Source organism: Neophocaena asiaeorientalis, unplaced genomic scaffold (assembly GCF_003031525.2).
Source record: "Neophocaena asiaeorientalis asiaeorientalis breed wild unplaced genomic scaffold, Neophocaena_asiaeorientalis_V1.1 scaffold82, whole genome shotgun sequence".
Taxonomy (NCBI): Eukaryota; Metazoa; Chordata; class Mammalia; order Artiodactyla; family Phocoenidae; genus Neophocaena; species Neophocaena asiaeorientalis.
The window spans coordinates 791,166-811,338 of NW_020173068.1; the positions used below are offsets into that span (position 1 = coordinate 791,166).

General features: G+C 54.3%; 3 protein-coding genes across 5 annotated transcripts in view; 2 read left to right on the forward strand and 1 right to left on the reverse strand.

Moving 5' to 3' along the window:
- CDC25B (cell division cycle 25B) lies at nucleotides 1-8,778 on the reverse strand. Of its 2 annotated transcripts, XM_024743187.1 has the most exons (16): nucleotides 8,438-8,734; nucleotides 7,530-7,636; nucleotides 6,871-6,922; nucleotides 5,221-5,262; nucleotides 5,000-5,036; nucleotides 4,624-4,746; nucleotides 4,388-4,510; nucleotides 4,063-4,197; nucleotides 3,515-3,595; nucleotides 3,217-3,396; nucleotides 2,933-3,028; nucleotides 2,356-2,418; nucleotides 2,116-2,214; nucleotides 1,771-1,904; nucleotides 932-1,043; nucleotides 1-769 (listed from the first exon to the last, which is right to left on the reverse strand). In XM_024743187.1, the coding sequence occupies exons 1-16, from the start codon at nucleotides 8,635-8,637 to the stop codon at nucleotides 629-631; spliced, it is 1,725 nt and encodes a 574-aa protein (XP_024598955.1). In that variant the 5' UTR covers nucleotides 8,638-8,734; the 3' UTR covers nucleotides 1-628. The 2 variants fall into 2 exon arrangements, with proteins under 2 accessions (XP_024598955.1, XP_024598956.1); XM_024743188.1 differs by lacking the exon at nucleotides 7,530-7,636 and having other exon boundaries at nucleotides 8,438-8,778.
- Nucleotides 8,779-14,269: 5,491 nt separating this feature from the next.
- Nucleotides 14,270-17,150, forward strand: CENPB (centromere protein B). Its single transcript, XM_024743038.1, has 2 exons — nucleotides 14,270-14,384; nucleotides 14,501-17,150. Exons 1-2 carry the CDS (start codon nucleotides 14,270-14,272, stop codon nucleotides 16,321-16,323), a joined length of 1,938 nt encoding a protein of 645 aa, XP_024598806.1. The 3' UTR covers nucleotides 16,324-17,150.
- Nucleotides 17,151-19,388: 2,238 nt separating this feature from the next.
- SPEF1 (sperm flagellar and cilia associated 1) overlaps nucleotides 19,389-20,173 on the forward strand; it is a 3,941-nt gene continuing 3,156 nt past the window's right edge. For both annotated transcript variants that reach the window (XM_024743154.1, XM_024743156.1), the window contains exon 1: nucleotides 19,389-20,001. In XM_024743154.1, coding sequence (XP_024598922.1) covers nucleotides 19,893-20,001 — 109 coding nt within the window. In that variant the 5' untranslated portion in view covers nucleotides 19,389-19,892. The remainder of the gene's footprint in view (nucleotides 20,002-20,173) is intronic.

Consider the following 20,173-nt stretch of genomic DNA (forward strand, 5'->3'; position numbering starts at 1 on the left):
AAAAAAAAAAAAAAAAAAAAAAAAAAAGACAAATCAAGCCTACAGATAACACTGAAACAGGAAAGAGTAAGAGCTCATGTCCGTGCTGGAGGTGTTCATATGGAGGGACAGGAAAGAGGAAAAGAGAAAGGGGAACATGGCGCACACACTCAGGAGTGCTGTCGAGGGCCTGGGGCACAGTGCTGAATCCTAGGGCAGCGAAGAGTACAGCTGTGGCCCATCCTAGGGGGCTGTAGCTTTCTCTCAGCCTCATACATACAAACAAAGCCCCTAGAAAAAAGGGGGCTTTTCTGAATACAGGAAGACAAAGGGTTAACCCAAACAATAAAGAAAAAAAAAACGAAAAGGCTCCTGCTACACACAAAATACTTCCTTTGAACTAGACTTAATCCAATTTCACTAAGTCAGCAGGCTGGGCTCTTCCAGGGGTGCCAGGGGTGGGGGCGTGGGTGTCACCAGGATATGGAGTATGACTGGAGTGAGACAGGGGATCAGCACTGGGGTGAACAGACAGGACACCCTCACCGTCTTTCACCCAGACAGCAGACCCTCAGCCCTGTAAGCCACCGGGCAGCTGACGCCCAGGCTGCACAAAGCAAGAAAGGCGGGTGGGACAGTTGCCAGCACTTCACTGATCCTGCAGGCGGCTGCAGAGCTCCCGCCGGCTCCGCTCGCCAGCCCAGCTGCGCGTCTTGAGGCGGAAGGTCTTCAGCTCATCCTTGAAGGCCTCATGGTTCATGGGCCGGTAGTCTTGAGGCTCACAAAAGGTCTAGGGCAGGATGGGATGGGTTGATCAATACGGGGAAATGGGCAACTTCGGTGGGGTGACCCAGTCCTCCCTACTCCTTCTCCTAGGGCTACCGCCTGGCCGAGCCCTTTCCCTGTAGCCCAGCCCTCCCACGGAGACTATGGCTACCCCCACCCATGGTACCGGGTGCTGTGGGAAGAACTCCTTGTAGCCGCCTTTGAGGATATACATCTCAGGATAGTAGAGGCTGGGGTAGTCATTGGAGGCTCTGTCCCGTTCCCGGATGAAACGGCACCTGCGACAAGCAGGGGTGTGGGGTTCAGAGCTGGGCGTGCAGTGGGTGTACATCAGGGGACCTAGTCCCCGCGCCCACTCCTTTGAGGGCCTTGGGGAACCACAGAAGGCTTGAGTGGAGGAATGTCAGCCACAAGAACACTTTGAGATCAGTCTGGCTAACTGGGTACAGAAGAGGTTGGGGAGATAGAAGGAACGAAGCAAATCAAGGGGGTTCTGTGTCCAGAAGACAGTTGCTCAATCTCTGTCAGAGACATTTCTCCTGGGCTGAGAAAGGGGAGGCAGAAAGGAAAGAAGTGGACAAAGTTCAAGAGGTAGATTCAGAAGGTCTAGACAAGGCTTGGTGAGGAGGAGGTGGAGAGAGGAAAGGACGATTGAACTCTGGAAGGGTCAGTGTCACTGAGGACTGGGACAGGGCCCTTGGACTTTAAGGACACTGATGGAGACTGATGGAGAATTAGGTTTTGGGGAGGGGGGCGGCAAGGGACAGAGGGTAGATGGGAGGCCTGTTGGGAAGGACAGTGAGAGGGAGACAGGAGGAGGGTGCCATGCACAGGGAAGAGGGGATGAGGTCTGCTCCAAGGTATCAGGTGAGACAACAGGTCTAGGCCCAGATGGGGCCATGGCTGGGCTTGGGCCTCTTGGCCATTGGATGGCTCTAGCACCCACAATCCCGGGCAAGGAAGGTCAGGAGCAGCACTAGCTGGCTGGGCGGAGCTGGGACTCACATGCGGGGCCCCCTCTCAGATGAAAATTCACAGTGGAAAACGAGGATGATTCTCTTGTCCAGGCTACAGGGTGTGATGGGGCTCTGTAGCAGGAAGGTCTCAGCATCCCTTTCCAGAGGCAGGTTCACAGCAGTCTGCCAAAGGAGTCAGAGGTCAGGCCACAGCCCTAGGCCTGGGTAGGAGACCCTGCCCTATGCGGTCCCCATCTTTCAGATGAGTGACCCCACCTCCTGAGGGGCAGAATCCCATGAGAGGGTGCACCCACCCCCTACTGATTCATCCTCCGGGCAGAGGAAGGATAGAACTGGGTGAGTCTTCAGGGCCTCTCCCGTCACCCTGCCTCACCTTGATGTGCCCGCCTTCATACTCGTAGGGGTATCTGCAGTCCACAATCACAAACCTCTCCACGATGTTGCTGAACTTGCCTGTCAGCAGGGCCACCATCTGTAGGAGGCCACGGAGGTGGGTTCCAGCAGTTCAGGCGGGCAGGCAGGGGCTGACCCATGCGCGTAGCCTGACCCCAGGGGAGGTTAACAGGCAAACAGAAGTCCCAAATGCACCAGAAAATAGCTCATGCCTGCATACCGTTTCTGGTGAGATGTACTTGAGGTCTTGGTGCTTTCCATCCACAGTCTGTAGGAGGAAGGCCTGAAGGGAAGAGGAGAGAGAGGGGAGAGAGAAAGTGAGATTGGTAAGATGGAAAAGATGGAGTTTTTTCCCAAGCCCAAAGGCCACACCTGCTTTGACCTTCAAATTCAGCTCTGGTTCCCATAGCAACCAAGAGGGGCCTCTAGGGTCTGATCCCCAGGGAACAACCTTCCAAGGGGAAATGAAGATGGGGAGAAGAGATGAACCCCCATGCCTCCTGCCCCCATGTATTGCCAAGCAAGCCCCAGGATGAGGCCCAAAGAAGCTCCAAGCAAGATGTTATGGTTTGGAAATGTTTTCCAAGGTTGAGACACCACTGACGCCCTGTACAGATTTAGGTACAGTCGGGATATCAAGGAGAGTGAGAGAGAGGAGTCTAGATGAGAATAAAGGATAAGATGCAAAGGACAAAGCGAGGGGCCTCTGGGGAGAGAGGGAGTTGCTGAAGCAGCTGCTGGGCTCAGGGGCCAGTCAGTAAGGGATCGAGCCTCCTGAGGGATCCCACTGCTAGTACCTTGGAGTAATCCCCGATCAGTTCTCGGTGGTCACTGTCCAGGATGTTCTCAATCTCGTCATGACACAAGGACTTTGAGCGGAGAACGCGGGCTTTCTGTGAGGCAGGTGGCAGCCAGGGTCAGGGGTGAGGCTGCCCCTCAGTGCCCCGTCTGGCTAGGACCCCCCTTCCCCGTACCCTGTCCTCTGCCACAAACCCGGCTGAGAAGGACTTGCTGGGTGGACTTGGAGGGTGGCAGCTCAGCCCTGCCAAGCCCAGTCCCGCCCTAGAAGGAGGGCACTCACGGGTTCCTCAGCCTCCCGCTGCTCCTCCTCTGGAGGGGTCACGCTCCTTCTCCGCTTGCTCTGTATGGGCAGGTCCCTGTCCTGGGGCCGCTCCAGCCTCTTGAGGATGGGCCGGATCACGCTGCAGGGCATGGACGGAGAGCGGAAGAGCCGCTGGCACTTGCTGTACATGATGAGGTCCTGGCAGAGGTGGCAGGTCCGGGGTCAGAGTTTCCAGCCCCTGCTCTCCACCCCAAATCCCACCTGGAGGGTAGGGCCCCACCCCTCCAAATTCGGAGGGGCCTCTCCAGAGGCTCACCTGCTCCTCTTCCTTTTCTGAGGTCTTGACCAGTGGGGCACTAATGAGGCTCTCCATGCCTGGGGGGACTACATCATCCTCCTGAGGCCGAATCAGCAAGGATATGGTTACATTCGCAGCAAAGGTCCAACCTCTAAGGCCCCGAGTCCTCCAGGATAGGCTTCCCAGTTCTCCCAGCAAACTTCAGGCCAGCAGCCCTCCCTGACCCTGCTCACACCTCCCTCGCTTTGCCCGAGCACAGGGCAGCCCCCCAGAACTAGAAAGCTGCAGGGCCCCACTCGCTGCAGGGGCTTGCATAGAACTGTGAGAAGTGTGGCCATGCAGGAGGACCAGGCTTCCCTCTGTCCTGCCCATCTGCCCTTCACTGCAGCACCAGCCACCTCCTCTCCTATGATTGGCCAGAGGTCAGGCTGTGACTCAGTTACCTCCAATTCTTCTTCTGACACTGAAGTGAGGTCATAGTCTTGCTGTAGGAGCTCAGAGCTCTCCCCTTTTCTGAGATCCCAAGGAGGAAGAGGTAGGGGGTCTGACAGGGCAAGGCTGTTCACCTTTAAGTCACTCTCCAGGATATCCACGAATCCATCATCTTCCTCGGCAGCCCCCCTGGCTGGGGTCAGGGAGAAGCAGCATTGGGCCAGGGGAGTCAGTTCCTCCACTTCCATCTTCCGCTCAGGGGCGAGACACTGTGTGGGTGACGAGTAGACACAGACGACTCAGGGGTGGGGCCCTGAGGCAGTCCCCACCCCAAACTTTCTGAGAAAAGTTTCCCAGCGCCTCAGGGCTCAGGATCACCCTCAAGTCCCCCAGGCTGCCTTCACAGGCACCTGCCCCACGTGCATGCCTGCCCTGCATGGGTCAGCTCTCCTGATATACCATCAGGTCGGGAGCCGAGCTTGGCCTCTGGGCAAAGGCTTCTCTGCGGCTGGCCCACTCTGCCAGGGCATGGGTGTGGCTGGGATGTGTGGGCTTCCCCGGCATCTTGAAGACAAATCCATCCTGTGGGCAATACAGGGAGAGGAGGGGGGTGCGTGATCAAATGCCAGAGAACCATCCCAGCAAGCCCCCTTCTCTCCCTGGAGTGCTCCCACTCTGGCCTTCTGGAAGCGCACATTCTCTTTGTCCTCCCTAGAGCTGTGGGCAGCTCGGCCACATGCTTCACTCTTCCTCCAGGTGTCAGGCGCTTGGGAGTTGGTGATGTTCCGTAGCACAGGGCTGTGGCCCAGAAGCCTCCCCTAGAGAGCCAGGAGGGCAGCAGGTACAGAAGGCTGCATTCCTCTGGTGCCAGCCCAGGCCCTACCTTCTCCCATTCCTCTTCCAACTCCCCCAGCTCCCCTGTCCACCTCCAAAGCCCCAGCTCCCAGAGCCAGACCAGGGACACCCAACCGATTCAAGTCCACCCTCTGGGAACCAACCACAGTCCCTCCTGCCCCTCCACAATCCTGGCCAGCAAGCCCGAGCCTCCTGATGGGCCTCAAGGACACTCACCGGCAAGGACTGGAAGCGTCGGATAGAAAACTGCTCACTGCAGAAGGAAACAGGGACACCTCAGGGCTGAAGAGTTGGGCCGTGACAGAGAGCATGCAGGGTCCCCCTCCACCACAGAGCCCTGTGCACCCCTTTGGGAGGACCTGGGAAAGCACCCTCCCTGGGCCTACTCCACCCACACGGGGCAGGGGAGCCTGCGTGAGGAAGGCCCGAGCACTTACTTTCGAATAACTCGGCTGGCTGTCTGGATGGCCTGTTCAAATCTAGGAGAGAGAAGGGTCCCATGCAACCCAGCTCCCCTCACAGCCCATCGCCCACCCCCAGCATTACGTTTTTAGTCCACAAGGGCCAGGGCCAGGGTTCAGGCCAGGGGAAAGAGGGGAGGAAGAATGCAGACTATCAGGGGGCCCAGGTGTAGGGGAAGGGGAGATGAGAGGCAGCCTGGGATTTTAAAGGCTGCCGTGAATGAAGGAGGCCTGGAGAATGGCAGTGACAGAGACAGCTGGGGTAGGTTGCAGGGTGGCTGAGGAGTTACCAAGGCAACAACAGTCTCACCAGCCTGCCCACAGGCCTTCCACCTGTATGCAAATCACCTCAGCAGGGCCATATGGCTGCCAGGAAAGGCATCCATCCATCCTATGATGACAGGCCTTGTCCTGACAATGTGGATATCTCCAGGGCCTGGATGCCAGAAAGGCTGGGCTTCCCTCCCTTGTGTGGGACTGTCCTGGATCCTCCAGGACGGGGGCCTGGTTCAGTCTGCTGTACCAGACCCCCTAGCGACAAATGTGCAGGGTCACAACCTCTCCTCCCTCCTGTGGAATTTTCCAGGACCCAGACTCTGTCCTACCCCCTCCTCCTGCCTTAGAAGAGGCCAGCAGGCAAAGAATTCCAACAGATGTTCCTTCTGAGGCTAGCTATGTTACCAGAGACCACCTGCCAGGCGGGGCTTTTGTGTGTCTATGTGTATACACACACACACACACACACACACACACACACACACACACAGGGAACTGAGGGCTAAAGTGTCAGGGGGATGCCCCTGCCCCGAGTAGGGGGGTGGCTGTGCCCAGCCAACCTGGCACCAGGATGACCAATTTAATTGGCTTGGTTTTCAGTCTGCACCTGGGCCCTGGGGGTAAAGCAGGGACAGTTCTGTGTTACCATCAAAACCCAACGTGCAGTCCCCACACCACCACCCAATGCTCTCCCCATTTCCTGTTTATGAACAAACCTGCAGCCCAGCCCAGTCTGATCAAAGGCAATGGGAGGAAAGACAGTCACTGCCCTAAACCCAAAGCCACAGTCCCTTAGCCCAGGCCACGGATGCCCAGCTGTTCCCAGTAATGCCTGACAGCTGCTCTCCCTGCTGGGGCATGATCAGCTGGATGGGAACAGCTGTGCTCTGGAAGGTACTACTCATGCCCCACAACCAAGCAGCAGGGAACTATGCTGAGCAGAGCCCACCAACTTCTCTACCCCCCCTCACAAAAGGCCTGGTCCAGGGGTTGGCCAGAGAGGCAAATGTCACTGAAACCAGAGGTTACTGATAGGATGGCCAAGGGCCAAACCAGCTTGCAGCAACTGTTTTGTTTGGCCTAAAGTAAATTAAAAACTTTGAATTAGTTGGACCATATTTTCCTACCACCCCGGCTCTGAACCCACTCTAAGCTGCTCCCATGAGAGCAGACCCTTCCATGAGACAAAGAGCAGAATTCTAGGACATGGGAAGGTCAGTTAGTGCCCCCATTGGGGATCCAGAGAGGTCTGTTTGCTCTCCCAGGATTCCCAGTGAGTTTAGGGTAGAACTGAGATTCCCCAGGGCAGGTTCCCCGTCCTTGGTAGTGTGGTCCCTCTTCTCTACTCACGTCTGCTCCACCACCTGGGGGTCCATAGGGCTGGGAGAGTCCATGCACAGACCTGAGGACAGAGTGCATTGGTTTGAAAGTGGTGGCATTTCCTGCACACTTTCCCCCACCATGTCCCAACCCTATTCAGAAAAGGGAAAAAAGCCTGTTGTTATTTTAGGTCTTGACATATTAAAAAATGAAACAAAACCCACCCATGGACCCCAAGGGCTGACATACTGCCAAATCACACAGGGCTCCACTCCCTGTTTACTATGGAAACTCCTCCCTGTAGCCTTTAAACCAGAACTCTGCTAAGCATTTTTCTAGAACTGGTTTAAAATAATCTGTTCTAGAAGAGACAATGGCTTTTTAAAGGAAAAAGTTAAAGCTGAAGGCAAGTGAATGTTATAAAATGACAGACTTTCAGCCCTAATGCCTCCCAGGTGGGGCTGTGGTTCAGGACTTTGGTTCAGGTAAGATCTCATCTCCCGCAGAGGACCCCACCCAACACCCACCTTGCCCAGCCAGTCTGTGCTGGGCGTGGTAAGCCCCACCAGAAGTGGGCAGAGGGAGGCTGCTGGGCCCACCAGGTTGTGGTAAGGATGTTAGTCTGATCAGTAGTGAAGTGGGGAGGCTAAGGCAGCCCCCCAAACTCCCCTGGCACCCCTGGGCCTCACCTGCATCAGAAGATTCAGAGGACTCAGACGACAGGGAGGATTCAGACGCCCGACGGGACAGGGATAGGCATGTGAGCAGGCTGCCTACCTGACTCTTTGGGGTCTCGCTGGGAAGGGAGCAGGGACCCAGGGAAGGAGAAAGGTAAATATGGGGCTCAAGGGCTGGCCGGCCCATGTTCCCACCAGCCACCCACCTCTGAAGGGCCCATCCAGCCTCTGCACTGTCCCAGGGAGGTGACGGCATCAAGGGCCTACCCTCTTCTCAGGCCTTCTACAGAGACTCTAAGTGTCTTCTCTTTGTTGATTGATTTAACGTTCTCCTGGGTGCAGGGGAAGGTGAACCCGGAGCAAGAGCAAGGAGGTAGGCTGGAGGAGGTGGGCTGGGATCATGCTGGGGGATTGTGGGGCAGCAGACAGCCCTGGAGGGCCTTCCCCTAAACTCTTCAGGCCCCTTCCCATCCACAAGCCTTTCTGGAGGAATGGCCAAGACTTTGGTCTTTATTGCTCCAAGGACAACCCAGGCTGGAGCTGCAGGCTTGCTCAGGGAGCAGGACCAGAGTTTAACCCCTTAACCCCAGGAAAGAACTGGGGTTGGAGGGAACAGGGCCACCCTCAAGTTCCCCCTCCAGACTCAGAATCCCCTGCCTGGGGCAAAATGGTGGAGATTTGGGCTCAGATTAGGAAGGCAGCATGGTGGAGGTAGGGAAGAGGGTCTCCAGAGGCTTGTGCGGGCCAAGAACAAGTCACCTGGAGGGTGTGAACAGCACAGCCCTAGTCCTGGGCCCCTGAAGCAGTCTCTGTTCCGGATGCCTCCCCATTTGGCACCCAGGCAGGGCTCCCAAGAGGCCTGGGGCTAAATCCTAATGCGGGCCTCTCACCCCACATCCAGTATCCTTGGGGCGCCCTACCTGCCGAGCCCGGCGAGGTCGTGCATGGTCTGGGTGAGGGTGGTGACCGGCGAGGAAGCGGCGGCGCGCTTCGGAGACCCCAGGAGGCCATGAGCCCCCAGCCGGAGGCCCGGGAGGTGGCCGGGACGCTGGGCGCCACCGCGCACGCCGGCCGGACTGAGAGTCGAGGCTGCCGCGGGCTCCGGCTGGGGCAGCTCCATCTCGGTGGGGCGGGAGGGCTGGGCGAAGGGCGACCCACAGACGCCGGGCACAGCTGGCCGGGACGAGGTACGGAGCCGGCCCGGGGTGGAGGGGGGAGGGAGGGAGGAAGGAAGAGCAACGGGGCCGGAGCGAGGGAGGAGAGGGAAGCGGGGAGGGTGGGGAAGGGAGGAGGGACGCAGGGACCAGCCACCAGCCCGGGAAGCCTCTGGCAGAAGCTGCCACCTCCACCTCCTTATATATTCGAAAAATAACAGCGGCCGCGCCGCCGAACGCCACCAATGGGGGTGCGGGTTAGAAGAGAGGCGGGACCGAGGGCGGAGCCCGTGTGGTGGAAGGCGCGGAGGCTGGACCAGCTGGGCCTCGCCCAGTTCCAGGCTTTGGGTGGGGTGGAGGAATTAGGGTTTCTCTTACACCCCTCGCACTCCCTCCCAGCTACGGTTCGAGGAGCCTGGCTTCCCAAATTCCGCTTCTCAGTATGTGGTTTGGAGCTACACCCCCGCCCCCGCAGCGAAGAGGGTGTGTAGAGGGCCTCCAGCGAAGAGGGCCTCAGAGGATGCAACAACCCCCCAGGGTGGCCTTAGAGGGACCCCCGCCGTTTAACATCACTCACAAGCACCGGTTGGCATCTTGAGAGCCTCCATTCCCGGAGTCTGCAGAATACAGCTGTGCGGTGCGGTCTGTTTTCTCCATTCCACTTTACAGACGGGGACAATGAGGCGTAGAGAAGTTCATTAACTCGTTCAAGGTCACATGGTTGTGCAGATGGTGGAGCTGAGATTCACCCCAGGTGCCTCTACTCCCACAGCTTCCCTGACCCTGCAACTGGCAGCTCAGAGCGGCCCCAAAGCGTAATTCCCACGGGGAGCCCCCAGTGCAGGAGGTGGACCCGCGGTGGGGGCTGACACGTAACTGATGGGTGCTTCCATGGCCTCTGATTAGATGTGATGCCAAGGGATCCAGTTTTCTCCCGCAGCCCCAGAGGAGGCTCTAATGGTTGGTCTAGCCATGAGTTTTGGCCGTAAGGGCCAAATAGGGTGTCAGCAACCTCAGAACCCAGTTATGGAATTATCTCATGCCCACTGACGGTTTGGCTAATGTGGTGCCAACGTTTAATTGGTGTTTCTTTAATCAGGGAGGCTGAATTTGTCACTAGTTTTAACTGAACATCTTCTAATTATCTGATCACCTCCTAGGGAGCCATCTTTCCTGGACCGTGGTGGGAAGACTGAACCCAAAAGCGAGTGGGTGGTAAGCTACTCTTGCACCCCATCTCCCCCGGGGGAGAGGTGCTCTCCGGCTTGTCAGGTCGCAGCTCAGGAATGCTGGAGCCACGGCCTTGAGTCCCTTCCCCTGCAGCCCCAATCCTTCAGGCCAAGGAGCAGTGGGTGGGGGTGGCAGAAGGGAGGGCATGGCAGTAGGGGGTTGGGTGGGCCAGGAGACATGTGGAGGAAGGGAATGGAAAGACCCCAATCCCATCTGAGAGGGGTGAGGAGGGTGGGGACGTGACAAAAGTATGTCTCCCACCCCACCCAAATCTTCAGGGCCCCTCCCCAGAGGCAGTCACTACTATAATTTGTTGCATATTCTTCTGGAGTCAGTCTAAACAGTCCTAGCTAATAGAAACACAATGGGAGGCACAAATACGAGCCACATATGTAATTTAAAATTTTCTAGTAACCGCATTTAAAAAAGTGAAAAAAAGGATTTCCCTGGTGGTGCAGTGGTTAAGAATCCGCCTGCCAAGGCAGGGGACACGGGTTTGAGCCCTAGTCCAGGAAGATCCCACATGCCATGGAGCAACTAAGCCCGCATGCGACAACTACTGAGCCCGCGTGTCACAACTACTGAAGCTCGCTTGCCTAGAGCCTGTGCTCCGCAACAAGAGAAGCCACTGCAATACGTCCACACACTGCAACAAAGAGTAGCCCCCACTTGCCGCAACTAGAGAAAGCCTGAGCACAGCAGTGAAGACCCAACGCAGCCAAAAATAAATAAATTACAAAATAAATAAAGGAAGGGTGTTTAAAAAACAAAAAAAAAGGAAAAAGAAACTTTAATATTTTATTTAACCTATTTTAAAAGTTATCATTTCAACATGTTATCAATATAAAAATTTTTAATGAGATGTTTTACATACTTTTTTTTGGTACCAAGCCTTCAAAGTCCAATGTGCGTTTTACACACACAGCACATCTCAATTTGGACTTCCCAGAATGTTTTATACCTTGCTTTCTTTTACTTGATATATTTACTCAATTCCCTAATGCTGAACATTTATTTAAATGATGCAACAGATATGCATAGAATGAAGTCCTAAAGAGAAACTGCTGGAAGGAATGGACTTTATTTATCAAAATCTCCTTTTCCCTTTCCTGAATCTCATTTTCTCAATCTGAGTTATTGAAGAACAGGGACCAAGTCATTTCCATCTCTCCCGTCTCCCAGAACCTTGAATAGGCCCAAGCCCAAGGTTGGTCTCTAACCCCCATATTCTACTTCTAGAGATTTCTCTTAAGAAGGTGATAAAAGTACACAGAGATGTATGTTCATAATAACAATGAAAAATGGAGAGCAAGCTGAGTGTCCTTCAATAGGGAACTAGACAATAAAGGTGGTTCCTCTATACTGTGCAATAGCTGAAGCATTTAAAGAGAACAGGTATTGGGAGGGTCGGGATGCCTGGCACCTGGCAAGCCCAATAATAATTGCTGATTATTGAATGATTACCTATTGGGCTCTTGGAAAATGATCTTTTGGAGAAAGGGTTCCTAGAGTAAAAGAATTTTGAAAGTCATTGATGTAGATATTTATTGACATGAGAAGATCTTTACAATACGGGCTAAAAAATATTATGCCAAGCGTGGTCCCATTAAAAATAATATGCACAGGGGACTTCCTGGTGGTCCAGTGGCTAAGACTCCATGCTCCCAGTGCAGGGGACCCAGGTTCGTGCCCTGGTCAGGGAACTAGATCCCACATGCCATAACTAAGAGGTCGCATGCCGCAGCTAAAGATTCCACATGCCACAACTAAAAGACCCCCGTGCCGCAACTAAGACCGGCGCAGCCAAATAAATAAATTTTCTTTTTATTATAAAAAAAAATGCACAGATAAGTATCCTAGAAGGGTATTCTCTGAGTGATGGAATTAATGGTGATTAAATGGTTTTATCCTAAAACTTTTCTGTATTTGAAAATATCTTCCAAAGAACATAATTTGGAATAATATTATAATAATAACATAATTATAATTTTTAGATTAATTAAAAGAACATGATCTCCATCTGGCAGTTCCTCAAACATTTAAACATAGAGTTACCATGTGACCCAGCAATTCCACTCGTAGGTATATACCCAAGAGAAATGTAAACATATGTCCTTGCAAATAAATATTTATAGCAGTTATTTATGATTGCCAAAAGGTAGAAACAACCCAAACGTCCACCAACTGACAAATGGATAAGCAAAATGTCATATATCTGTACAACAGAATATTATTCAGCCATAAAAAAAGAAAGAAGTACTGATAAATACTATGTCACGGATGAATCTTGAAACATGAAGCTAAGTGAAAGAAGCCAGTCATAAAAGACACATATGATATTATTCCATTCATATGAAACGTTCAGAACAGGGAAATCTATAGACAGACAGTAAATTAGTGGCTGTTTAGGGCCAGCCAGGGAAGGGGCAGGGAGTGGATAGGGAGATGATAGCTAAAGGTTATGGGATTTCTTTATAAAGTGATGAAAATGTGCCATCTTTCCAATTCTCCACCTTAGGAAAGTCCACAGTCCACCTTCCCTTCTCTTGGCCTAGGCTGTCCAAAGCTGCCCATGAGGCCTATACCCATTCCACTTACATCATCACTATCCTTTGTGCCTCTCAGCAAACTTTCCATTTTCCTTTTCACTTTACTATTATTTTAAAAACATTTTTGGCTGCACCACACAGCATGTGGGATCTTAGCTACCTGACCAGGGATCGAACCCTCACCCCTTGAAGTGGAAGTGCAGAGTCTTAACCACTGGACCACCAGGGAAGATCTCCTTTTCATTTTAAAAATCCTATAGTACTTGCTATTGAAGAAAACTTGGAAAATTCAGCAACGTAGAAAAAAAAAGCTCATCTATAGTCATTTCACCCAAACAACCATTGATTATAAGTCAGGATGGGTGGGGAGGCAGGAGGACATACATGCACATGGATGAAACCTCCAAAACTGTAGACTTGGTTTCCTGAGGGTTTGTGGGAAGGAGTCCTCAGCCAGGTGGTCCTACATTTACTTCTGCACAGGGACCTCACACCCATTATGGGCCAAGCATTGATCTGGCTCCTAAAGGAAAAAATCTCCCAAGTTTTCTTCTGGACTTTGTGATTGGAAGGATATTTTTTATGTCATGAGGTGGGGGAAGGGGGAGAAGCTCTCTCCAAGTAAGACACAAAATCCAGAAGCAATAGAGGAAAAAACTGACAGACCTGTCTACTTAAAGATTAAAAACTTCTCATATCTGAGATTCCCTAGGCTAAGTAAAAGGACAGTGGCAGACTGGGATAAAATATTTATAATATATTTAAAGATTTTATGTCCAGAGCATATGAAGAGTTCCTAAAAGTCAACAAAAGAGAAACAAGGGCAAAAGATATGACTAGAAAATTCTCAGGCTTCAAATGGCCAATAAACATATGAAAAGAGAAATGCACACTGAAACAGCAGTGAGTTATACTTTCTTCCCTTGGCTTCCAGAACAGCATATGAGCTTGAATTTCCTCCTACTGCTTCAGCTGCTCCTCCTGTGTTTCTTGTTAGTTCTTTCTTGAGCCCTTAACCTTGGAGAACCCCGGCACTGTCTTTGGTGCTATTTTATTCTTTGTCTACACCCATTTTCTTGAAGCCTCATCCAGCCCCAGATCCTCAGCCTGTCCCTCTGGGTCACAGCCTTCCTCTCTGCCTACTCCTCAGGCTACTTTAAGATTTTTTTTAAAAAAACACTGCAATTCATTCATTGTTTAAAGAATTTGTCATGTTTATGTGTTTGGTGGAGGAAGAGGTTTCAGGGATTTGTATGTATGTATGCTTATGTACATACATGACATTATTTCTATAGGTGCAAACACATTTATGGCTAAATGCATGGAACAGTACAGAAAGTGAGACACCGAGATGTTATCAGTGTTTATCTATGAATTGTGGGATCATCATCAACCAGATTTAAAACTATACTGTTGCTTATAAAAATAACCTAAATGTGTAACAATAGGCCCTATCGATTAGTGTTCAACCATAATTGGAACAATATGCAACTATTAAAAAGTTTTTTGGTAGTACTTTATCAGTAAGGCAATATTTTCATCACTTGATGCCAGGTAAAACAGCAGGAGATGCCAATACACAGTCTATATCGTCTGATGCCAGTTTTATGCGATAAATTTTTAAAGAAAACTGCATGCGCCTAGAGAAAAGACTGGAAGTACATGTATCAAAATGTGACCTGCGCATCTCTCCAGGTGTTGGGGTGAAAGGTGCTTTTTAGTTTCCTTTACTTTTCAGTTTCCTCAAAAAACGTGGGTTATTTTTACCTTAATAAAATAAAAAAGACAAAACATAGTTGTTATTCTTTATAAGCAACAAATGGCTGCCCACCCGGCGCGGAGGCCGGGCACAGCGCCCCGGCCCGCACCGTTGCCGGCGGGTCACCAGACGCCCGAGCGCTGGCCGTTCAAGCAGGCCGAAGCGCCCCCGCGCGGTCGGTCCGGGGCGGGGAGGAGGGTGGGCACGGAGGGCTGGAGGCGGTGCCGGGCGTCCCCGCGCTTCCCGCGAGATCCCGCTCTACCCGCTCCGCCCTGCTCGCCGCGCTCCCAGCTCCCCGCGTCGCGGCACTTCCTGCCTTCCGCTCCCGCGCCTCCCGCTCTTGCCCGCGCCCGCCGCCTGCGGCCCGCCGCCCGGCACTGCGCAAGGGCGAGATCGCGCGGCGCTTCAACATCCCGCCGTCCACGCTGAGCACCATCCTGAAGAACAAGCGCGCCATCCTGGCGTCGGAGCGCAAGTACGGTGTAGCCTCCACCTGCCGCAAGACCAACAAGCTGTCTCCTTACGACAAGCTCGAGGGGCTGCTTATCGCCTGGTTCCAGCAGATCCGCGCCGCTGGCCTGCCGGTCAAGGGCATCATCCTCAAGGAGAAGGCTCTGCGTATAGCTGAGGAGCTGGGCATGGACGATTTCACTGCCTCCAACGGCTGGCTGGACCGCTTCCGCCGGCGCCACGGTGTGGTGTCCTGCAGCGGCGTGGCCCGCGCCCGGTCGCGCAGCGCTGCCCCCAGGCCCCCAGCGGCGCCCGCCAGCCCGCCCACGGTGCCCTCGGAGGGCAGCGGTGGGGGTACCACGGGCTGGCGCGCTCGGGAGGAGCAGCCGCCGTCAGTGGCCGAGGGCTACGCCTCCCAGGACGTGTTCAGTGCCACTGAGACCAGTCTGTGGTACGACTTCCTGCCCGACCAGGCCGCGGGGCTGTGTGGCAGTGATGGACGGGCACGCAAGGCCACCCAGCGCCTGAGTGTCCTGCTGTGCGCCAATGCAGATGGCAGTGAGAAGCTTCCCCCACTTGTAGCCGGCAAGTCCGCTAAGCCCCGTGCAGGCCAAGCCGGCCTGCCCTGCGACTACACCGCCAACTCTAAGGGTGGTGTCACCACCCAGGCCCTGGCCAAGTACTTGAAGGCCCTGGACACCCGCATGGCTGCAGAATCTCGGCGAGTCCTGCTGCTGGCTGGCCGCCTGGCAGCCCAGTCCCTGGATACCTCGGGCCTGAGGCATGTGCAGCTGGCCTTCTTCCCGCCAGGCACCGTGCAGCCGCTGGAGCGTGGAGTGGTCCAACAGGTGAAGGGCCACTACCGCCAGGCTATGCTGCTCAAGGCCATGGCAGCACTAGAGGGCCAGGATCGCTCAGGCCTGCAGCTAGGCCTCATGGAGGCCCTGCACTTCGTTGCTGCAGCCTGGCAGGCTGTGGAACCTTCGGACATAGCCACCTGCTTTCGTGAGGCTGGCTTTGGGGGTGGCCCTAATGCTACCATCACTACTGCCCTCAAGAGCGAGGAGGAGGAAGAGGAGGAGGAGGAGGAAGAGGAGGAGGAAGAGGAAGAGGAAGAGGAGGGTGAAGGGGAGGAGGAGGAGGAGGAAGATGGCGAGGAAGAGGAGGAAGGGGGGGAAGGAGAGGAGCTGGGGGAAGAAGAGGAGGTAGAAGAGGAGGGTGATGTTGATGACAGTGATGAAGAGGAAGAGGAGGAGGAGGAGAGCTCCTCTGAGGGCTTGGAGGCTGAGGACTGGGCCCAGGGAGTAGTGGAGGCTGGTGGCAGCTTCGGGGGTTATGGTGCCCAGGAGGAGGTCCAGTGCCCTACCCTCCACTTCCTGGAAGGTGAGGAGGACTCTGAGTCAGACAGTGACGAAGAAGAGGAAGATGAGGAGGAGGAGGACGAAGATGACGAAGATGATGATGAGGATGGTGATGAGGTGCCTGTACCCAGCTTTGGGGAGGCCATGGCTTACTTTGCTATGGTCAAGAGGTACCTCACCTCCTTCCCCATTGATGACCGTGTGCAAAGCCACATCCTCCACTTGGAACACGACTTGGTCCATGTGACCAGGAAGAACCATGCCAGGCAGGCAGGAGTTCGGGGTCTTGGACATCAAAGCTGAGCCACTGGGCCTAGCCATGCCCCCAACCCGAATGTGGCAGCACCAGCCCAGGGCAGAGGACTCTCTGGGCAGCTGTTGTGGATGGAGCCAGAGTGGGGAACCCCAGATCCTTTAGTGATGTTCTCCTGGTCTTGTGACAGGCCCAGTCACCTCGGTAGGGCCTGGGGCTGGTGTCAGCCTCACTGCCTGCTTATTGCCTCTTTCTCAGAATCCTCTTTCCTCCCTATTTGCCCCTGGGCTTGGGGACCAGGTGGGGAGGGTGGGGAGCTGTCCGGTGCTACCACACCGTGCCATCAGTGGACTAGGCCACAGTAGCAGCCAGGGATGGACCCTGGAAGCTCCTGGCCAGAGAGTGCCTCTCCCCTCTGCCATCCACACCAGGTCTTTGGTGGGGGGGACCCCAAAGCCATTCTGGGAAGGGCTCCAGAGAAAAGTCCAGCCTAGGACCCCGCAAGGCTGGCAGCCCCGCATCCCTGCCCCGAGGCCGCCTTGAGAAGCACAGTCTAACCGCAGGCTCCTGGGCCTGCCTCTGCCTGCTTCCCCACTTCCCCAACCCCTTCCTCTGGCCCAGTCCATGTTACTTTGGCCCTTGCTTTTCTTTCCAGATTGGAGGTTCTCAAGAGGCCCTCCAGAGGAGTGGTAATGGGCACTTCCCTTGTGGGCAGCTGCAGGCCCCATGCCTCTCCTCCCTCTCTGGCAGGGCCCTATCCTGGGCAGGGGTCCTGGGGCTGGGCCCAGAGTCCAGCCATCCAGCTGCTCCTTTCCCAGTCTGAATTCAATAAATCTGTCCACCCCCCTTTTGTGGGAGTGGACATTTTAACAGCCAAGGGTGCATCCTTCATGGTCTGGGCTTGCGTCTGTCTTGGGGACACTTTCTTTCCCGGTTCCCTTTGGTCCTTGCTCTGGTGGGACAAATGTTGAGAGAGTGGCAACAGCCCAGGCCCTGACCAGGGTGAAGGGCAGCATGTATATCTAAGTGTTGCCTAGGCTTGGGTGGGAGGGGTCTTCAATGCACCTGCCTGGGGGTGGGTTTGAGCAAGCTGGGCCTTGCACTGCTTTGGGGTTAAAACTTTTGGGTCAGTTGGCTGGGACAGGAGGGAGGGAGCCAACAGTCCCTGGAGGGCCAAGTTAAACTGTGGGCACCTCGGAACTAGGCTTATCAAGGACCATTAAAGAAGATCCCTGCAGGAGAGGGGTCGGAGGGCAGAAAGAAAGGAGTGTTGGGGCAGCTCCTGTGGTCCAGGTTGGAGTTTGTAGGGGCATACAGGGCATCTCTTGTATGGTGCCTTAAGAGGGAGTCCTCTAGGCCTTTCAGTGATTGGCATTTCCAATTCTGGTGGCTATCCTTGGGAACAGTGTCAGGATGGAGGTGAAATTGCTGGGGACACATTGCACCCCCAAGAGGTTAGCCACTCCCTGTGTGGTACCCTCTGGAGCCCACCCCCCCCCGCCCCTGTCCAAAGGTGAGGACAGGCCCTCTGCTGATCCTACCCAACCTTTCTCTTCAGGGCCAGCTCGCCCCTCCCGGGCCCTTTGTCACTGAGGCCCTCAGGCCCCAGTGGTTCTAGTGAGGGGAGGGCCTGAGCTTGAGCAGGCCAGCAGCTCTGGGCCCCAAACCGGTTTTCCCACCTCTTCTGAGGCTGGCACATCACCCCTGTGGTTCCCTGCCCCCACCTCCTCACAGTTCCTCCTCTCTCCACCCTGGAATGTGGGGGTGGGGTGGGGGGTGTTGCAGGCAGTTATCCAAGTCATCTTTTTAAACAAGAAGGTGGAATGACTTTCCCTTCCGTACCTCTGGCTCTCAGGGATTCCCTCAAGACCTTGAAGGCTTCAGAACTAAGTGAAAGCAAAAAAGCAGTTGGGATTTCCGGCCCCCATCCAGTCCCCATCTGAGCCCCGGAGGATGAGACAAGGAAGCCCAGCCTACCCCCTGGCCTGCTCTGGAGTAAATATGTGGGAGCAGTAGCCTTCTCCCCAGGTTCCCTTGGCCAACCCAAGGCCCTCACCTCAAATACTAACAAGGCAAATACTTCCATTTGTCTCCTGCCAACAAGAACACCTCTTTTGCTGGAACTGAGATCATCTCATTAATGATAACACCAACTGACATTAATAGGGCTCTTGCTGTGTGCCAGGCTCTATGCTAAGTACTTTAGATGCTCACAAAGCCCCTGTGAAGTAGGTAAAACCATGAGAAATACAGAACAAAAAGGTTCAGTAATGTGCCCAAAGCCAAACCACTAGTATGTGGCAGAAGCAAGCTCTCTCCCCAGGCTGACTCCAGAAGTGCCCCTTTACTAAGGAATTCCTAACCCTAACCATATTCCTAAAGGAATTGCTTACTGACTCAGTTTCTTTTTTTAAAAAAAACTTTTTATTTATTTATTTATTTTCGGCCGTGTTGGGTCTTCGTTTCTGTGCGAGGGCTTTCTCTAGTTGCAGAGCGGGGCCACTCTTCATCGCGGTGTGCGGGCCTCTCACTGTCGCGGCCTCTCTTGTTGTGGAGTACAAGCTCCAGACGCGCAGGCTCAGTAGTTGTGGCTCACGGGCCTAGTTGCTCCGTGGCATGTGGGATCTTCCCAGACCAGGGCTCGAACCCGTGTCCCCTGCGTTGGCAGGCAGATTCTCAACCACTGCGCCACCAGGGAAGCCCCTGACTCAGTTTCTAACCCATGCAAGAATAGCTCTTGGAGATGAGGGATGTGGAAGTGTCTACAGGAGCTCTTGAAGCTCCTGTACCTATAACTAACCCCTGTTCCCCCAGTCCCCAAATACAGGTCTTCTGTAACTACCCTTCCCATTCTCTCTATTACTCCTCAGGGACGGTAGGTGAGAACCATCCCCATTTCATGAAGGAGGAACTAGGGTTCAGGACTATAAATGACCTGCCCAAGACACTGGCCTTGAGCTCTGGTGCTCTCCCTGGGAGTCTGGGTTACATATAAAATGCCTCACTGGGACACTACTTGGGGGGTGGGGGGCAGTGGTGTGGGGATGGCCCTATGAGCACAGAGCTTTGAGGAGGGACCTAGCAAGGAGGCACTGTCACCCAGCCTACCACGCAGTCCAGATGTGAAGCAGCTGGTGATTAACAATGGACCACCAGATAAAGCTGACAAACACTGGGATGCTGACTTCACTTGGGACTGATTGCTAAAGGACCCTGGAGGAGTTTCCTTGTCCTGAGGATACTGATGCAGGGGTTCTGGAGGCCTGGTTGGCTTTGGCAGTTCCCAGAGTGGGCCAATGTCTGGTGAGCAGTTGGCAGAGGTGATTTCTTGGGAGGTGGACAAGACAAACCGCCTTTTCAAAGCTGGGGCCTGAGAGGAGGTAGCTGGAGGGGGAAAACTACAACTCCCAGAAGCCCTTGCTCCCCGGCGACTCGAGTATGGTTGCCATGGTTTCAGAAAACAATATGGCCGCTCCCAGCTGGGAAGTGAGTCTTTGGGTTAGAGAGGCAGAGGAGGATCTGGGCGGCGGCAGTGGCGATAGAGGAAGCTCTTGAGGGGTCGTGAGGTTGGGCCTGGACTCTGCACAGCTGGAACGGCCTGACCTTTCTGAGGGCGCCAATGGCGGGCAGCGTGGACGAGGAAGCGCTGCACCAACTGTACCTGTGGGTAGACAACATCCCTCTGTCCCGGCCCAAGCGAAATCTCTCCCGGGACTTCAGTGACGGAGGTGTGCGCTCCAGCGTGTGTGTGTGTGTGTGTGTGTGTGTGTGTGACAGGCGTGTGAGCTCCAGCGTGTGTGTGTGTCTGCGTGCGCGTCTGGGTGTGTTCTGTACGTCCTTGTGTGTCTACGCGTTCTGTCCTGTATGTACGGGTGTACGGGGTGTGTGTGCATACATGTC

Bases quoted from the DNA above. Each gene is read 5' to 3' on its own strand.
- CENPB (XM_024743038.1), top strand. From the start codon at position 14,270: ATGGCTGCCCACCCGGCGCGGAGGCCGGGCACAGCGCCCCGGCCCGCA. The intron at 14,385-14,500 runs GTCGGTCCGGGG...CCGCGCTCCCAG, and splicing joins GGCCGAAGCGCCCCCGCGCG to CTCCCCGCGTCGCGGCACTT.
- CDC25B (XM_024743187.1), bottom strand. From the start codon at position 8,637: ATGGAGCTGCCCCAGCCGGAGCCCGCGGCAGCCTCGACTCTCAGTCCG. The intron at 3,397-3,514 runs GTGAGCCTCTGG...CACCTCTGCCAG, and splicing joins CAGAAAAGGAAGAGGAGCAG to GACCTCATCATGTACAGCAA. The intron at 1,905-2,115 runs GTGAGGCAGGGT...CTCCTTTGGCAG, and splicing joins ATGAAGGCGGGCACATCAAG to ACTGCTGTGAACCTGCCTCT.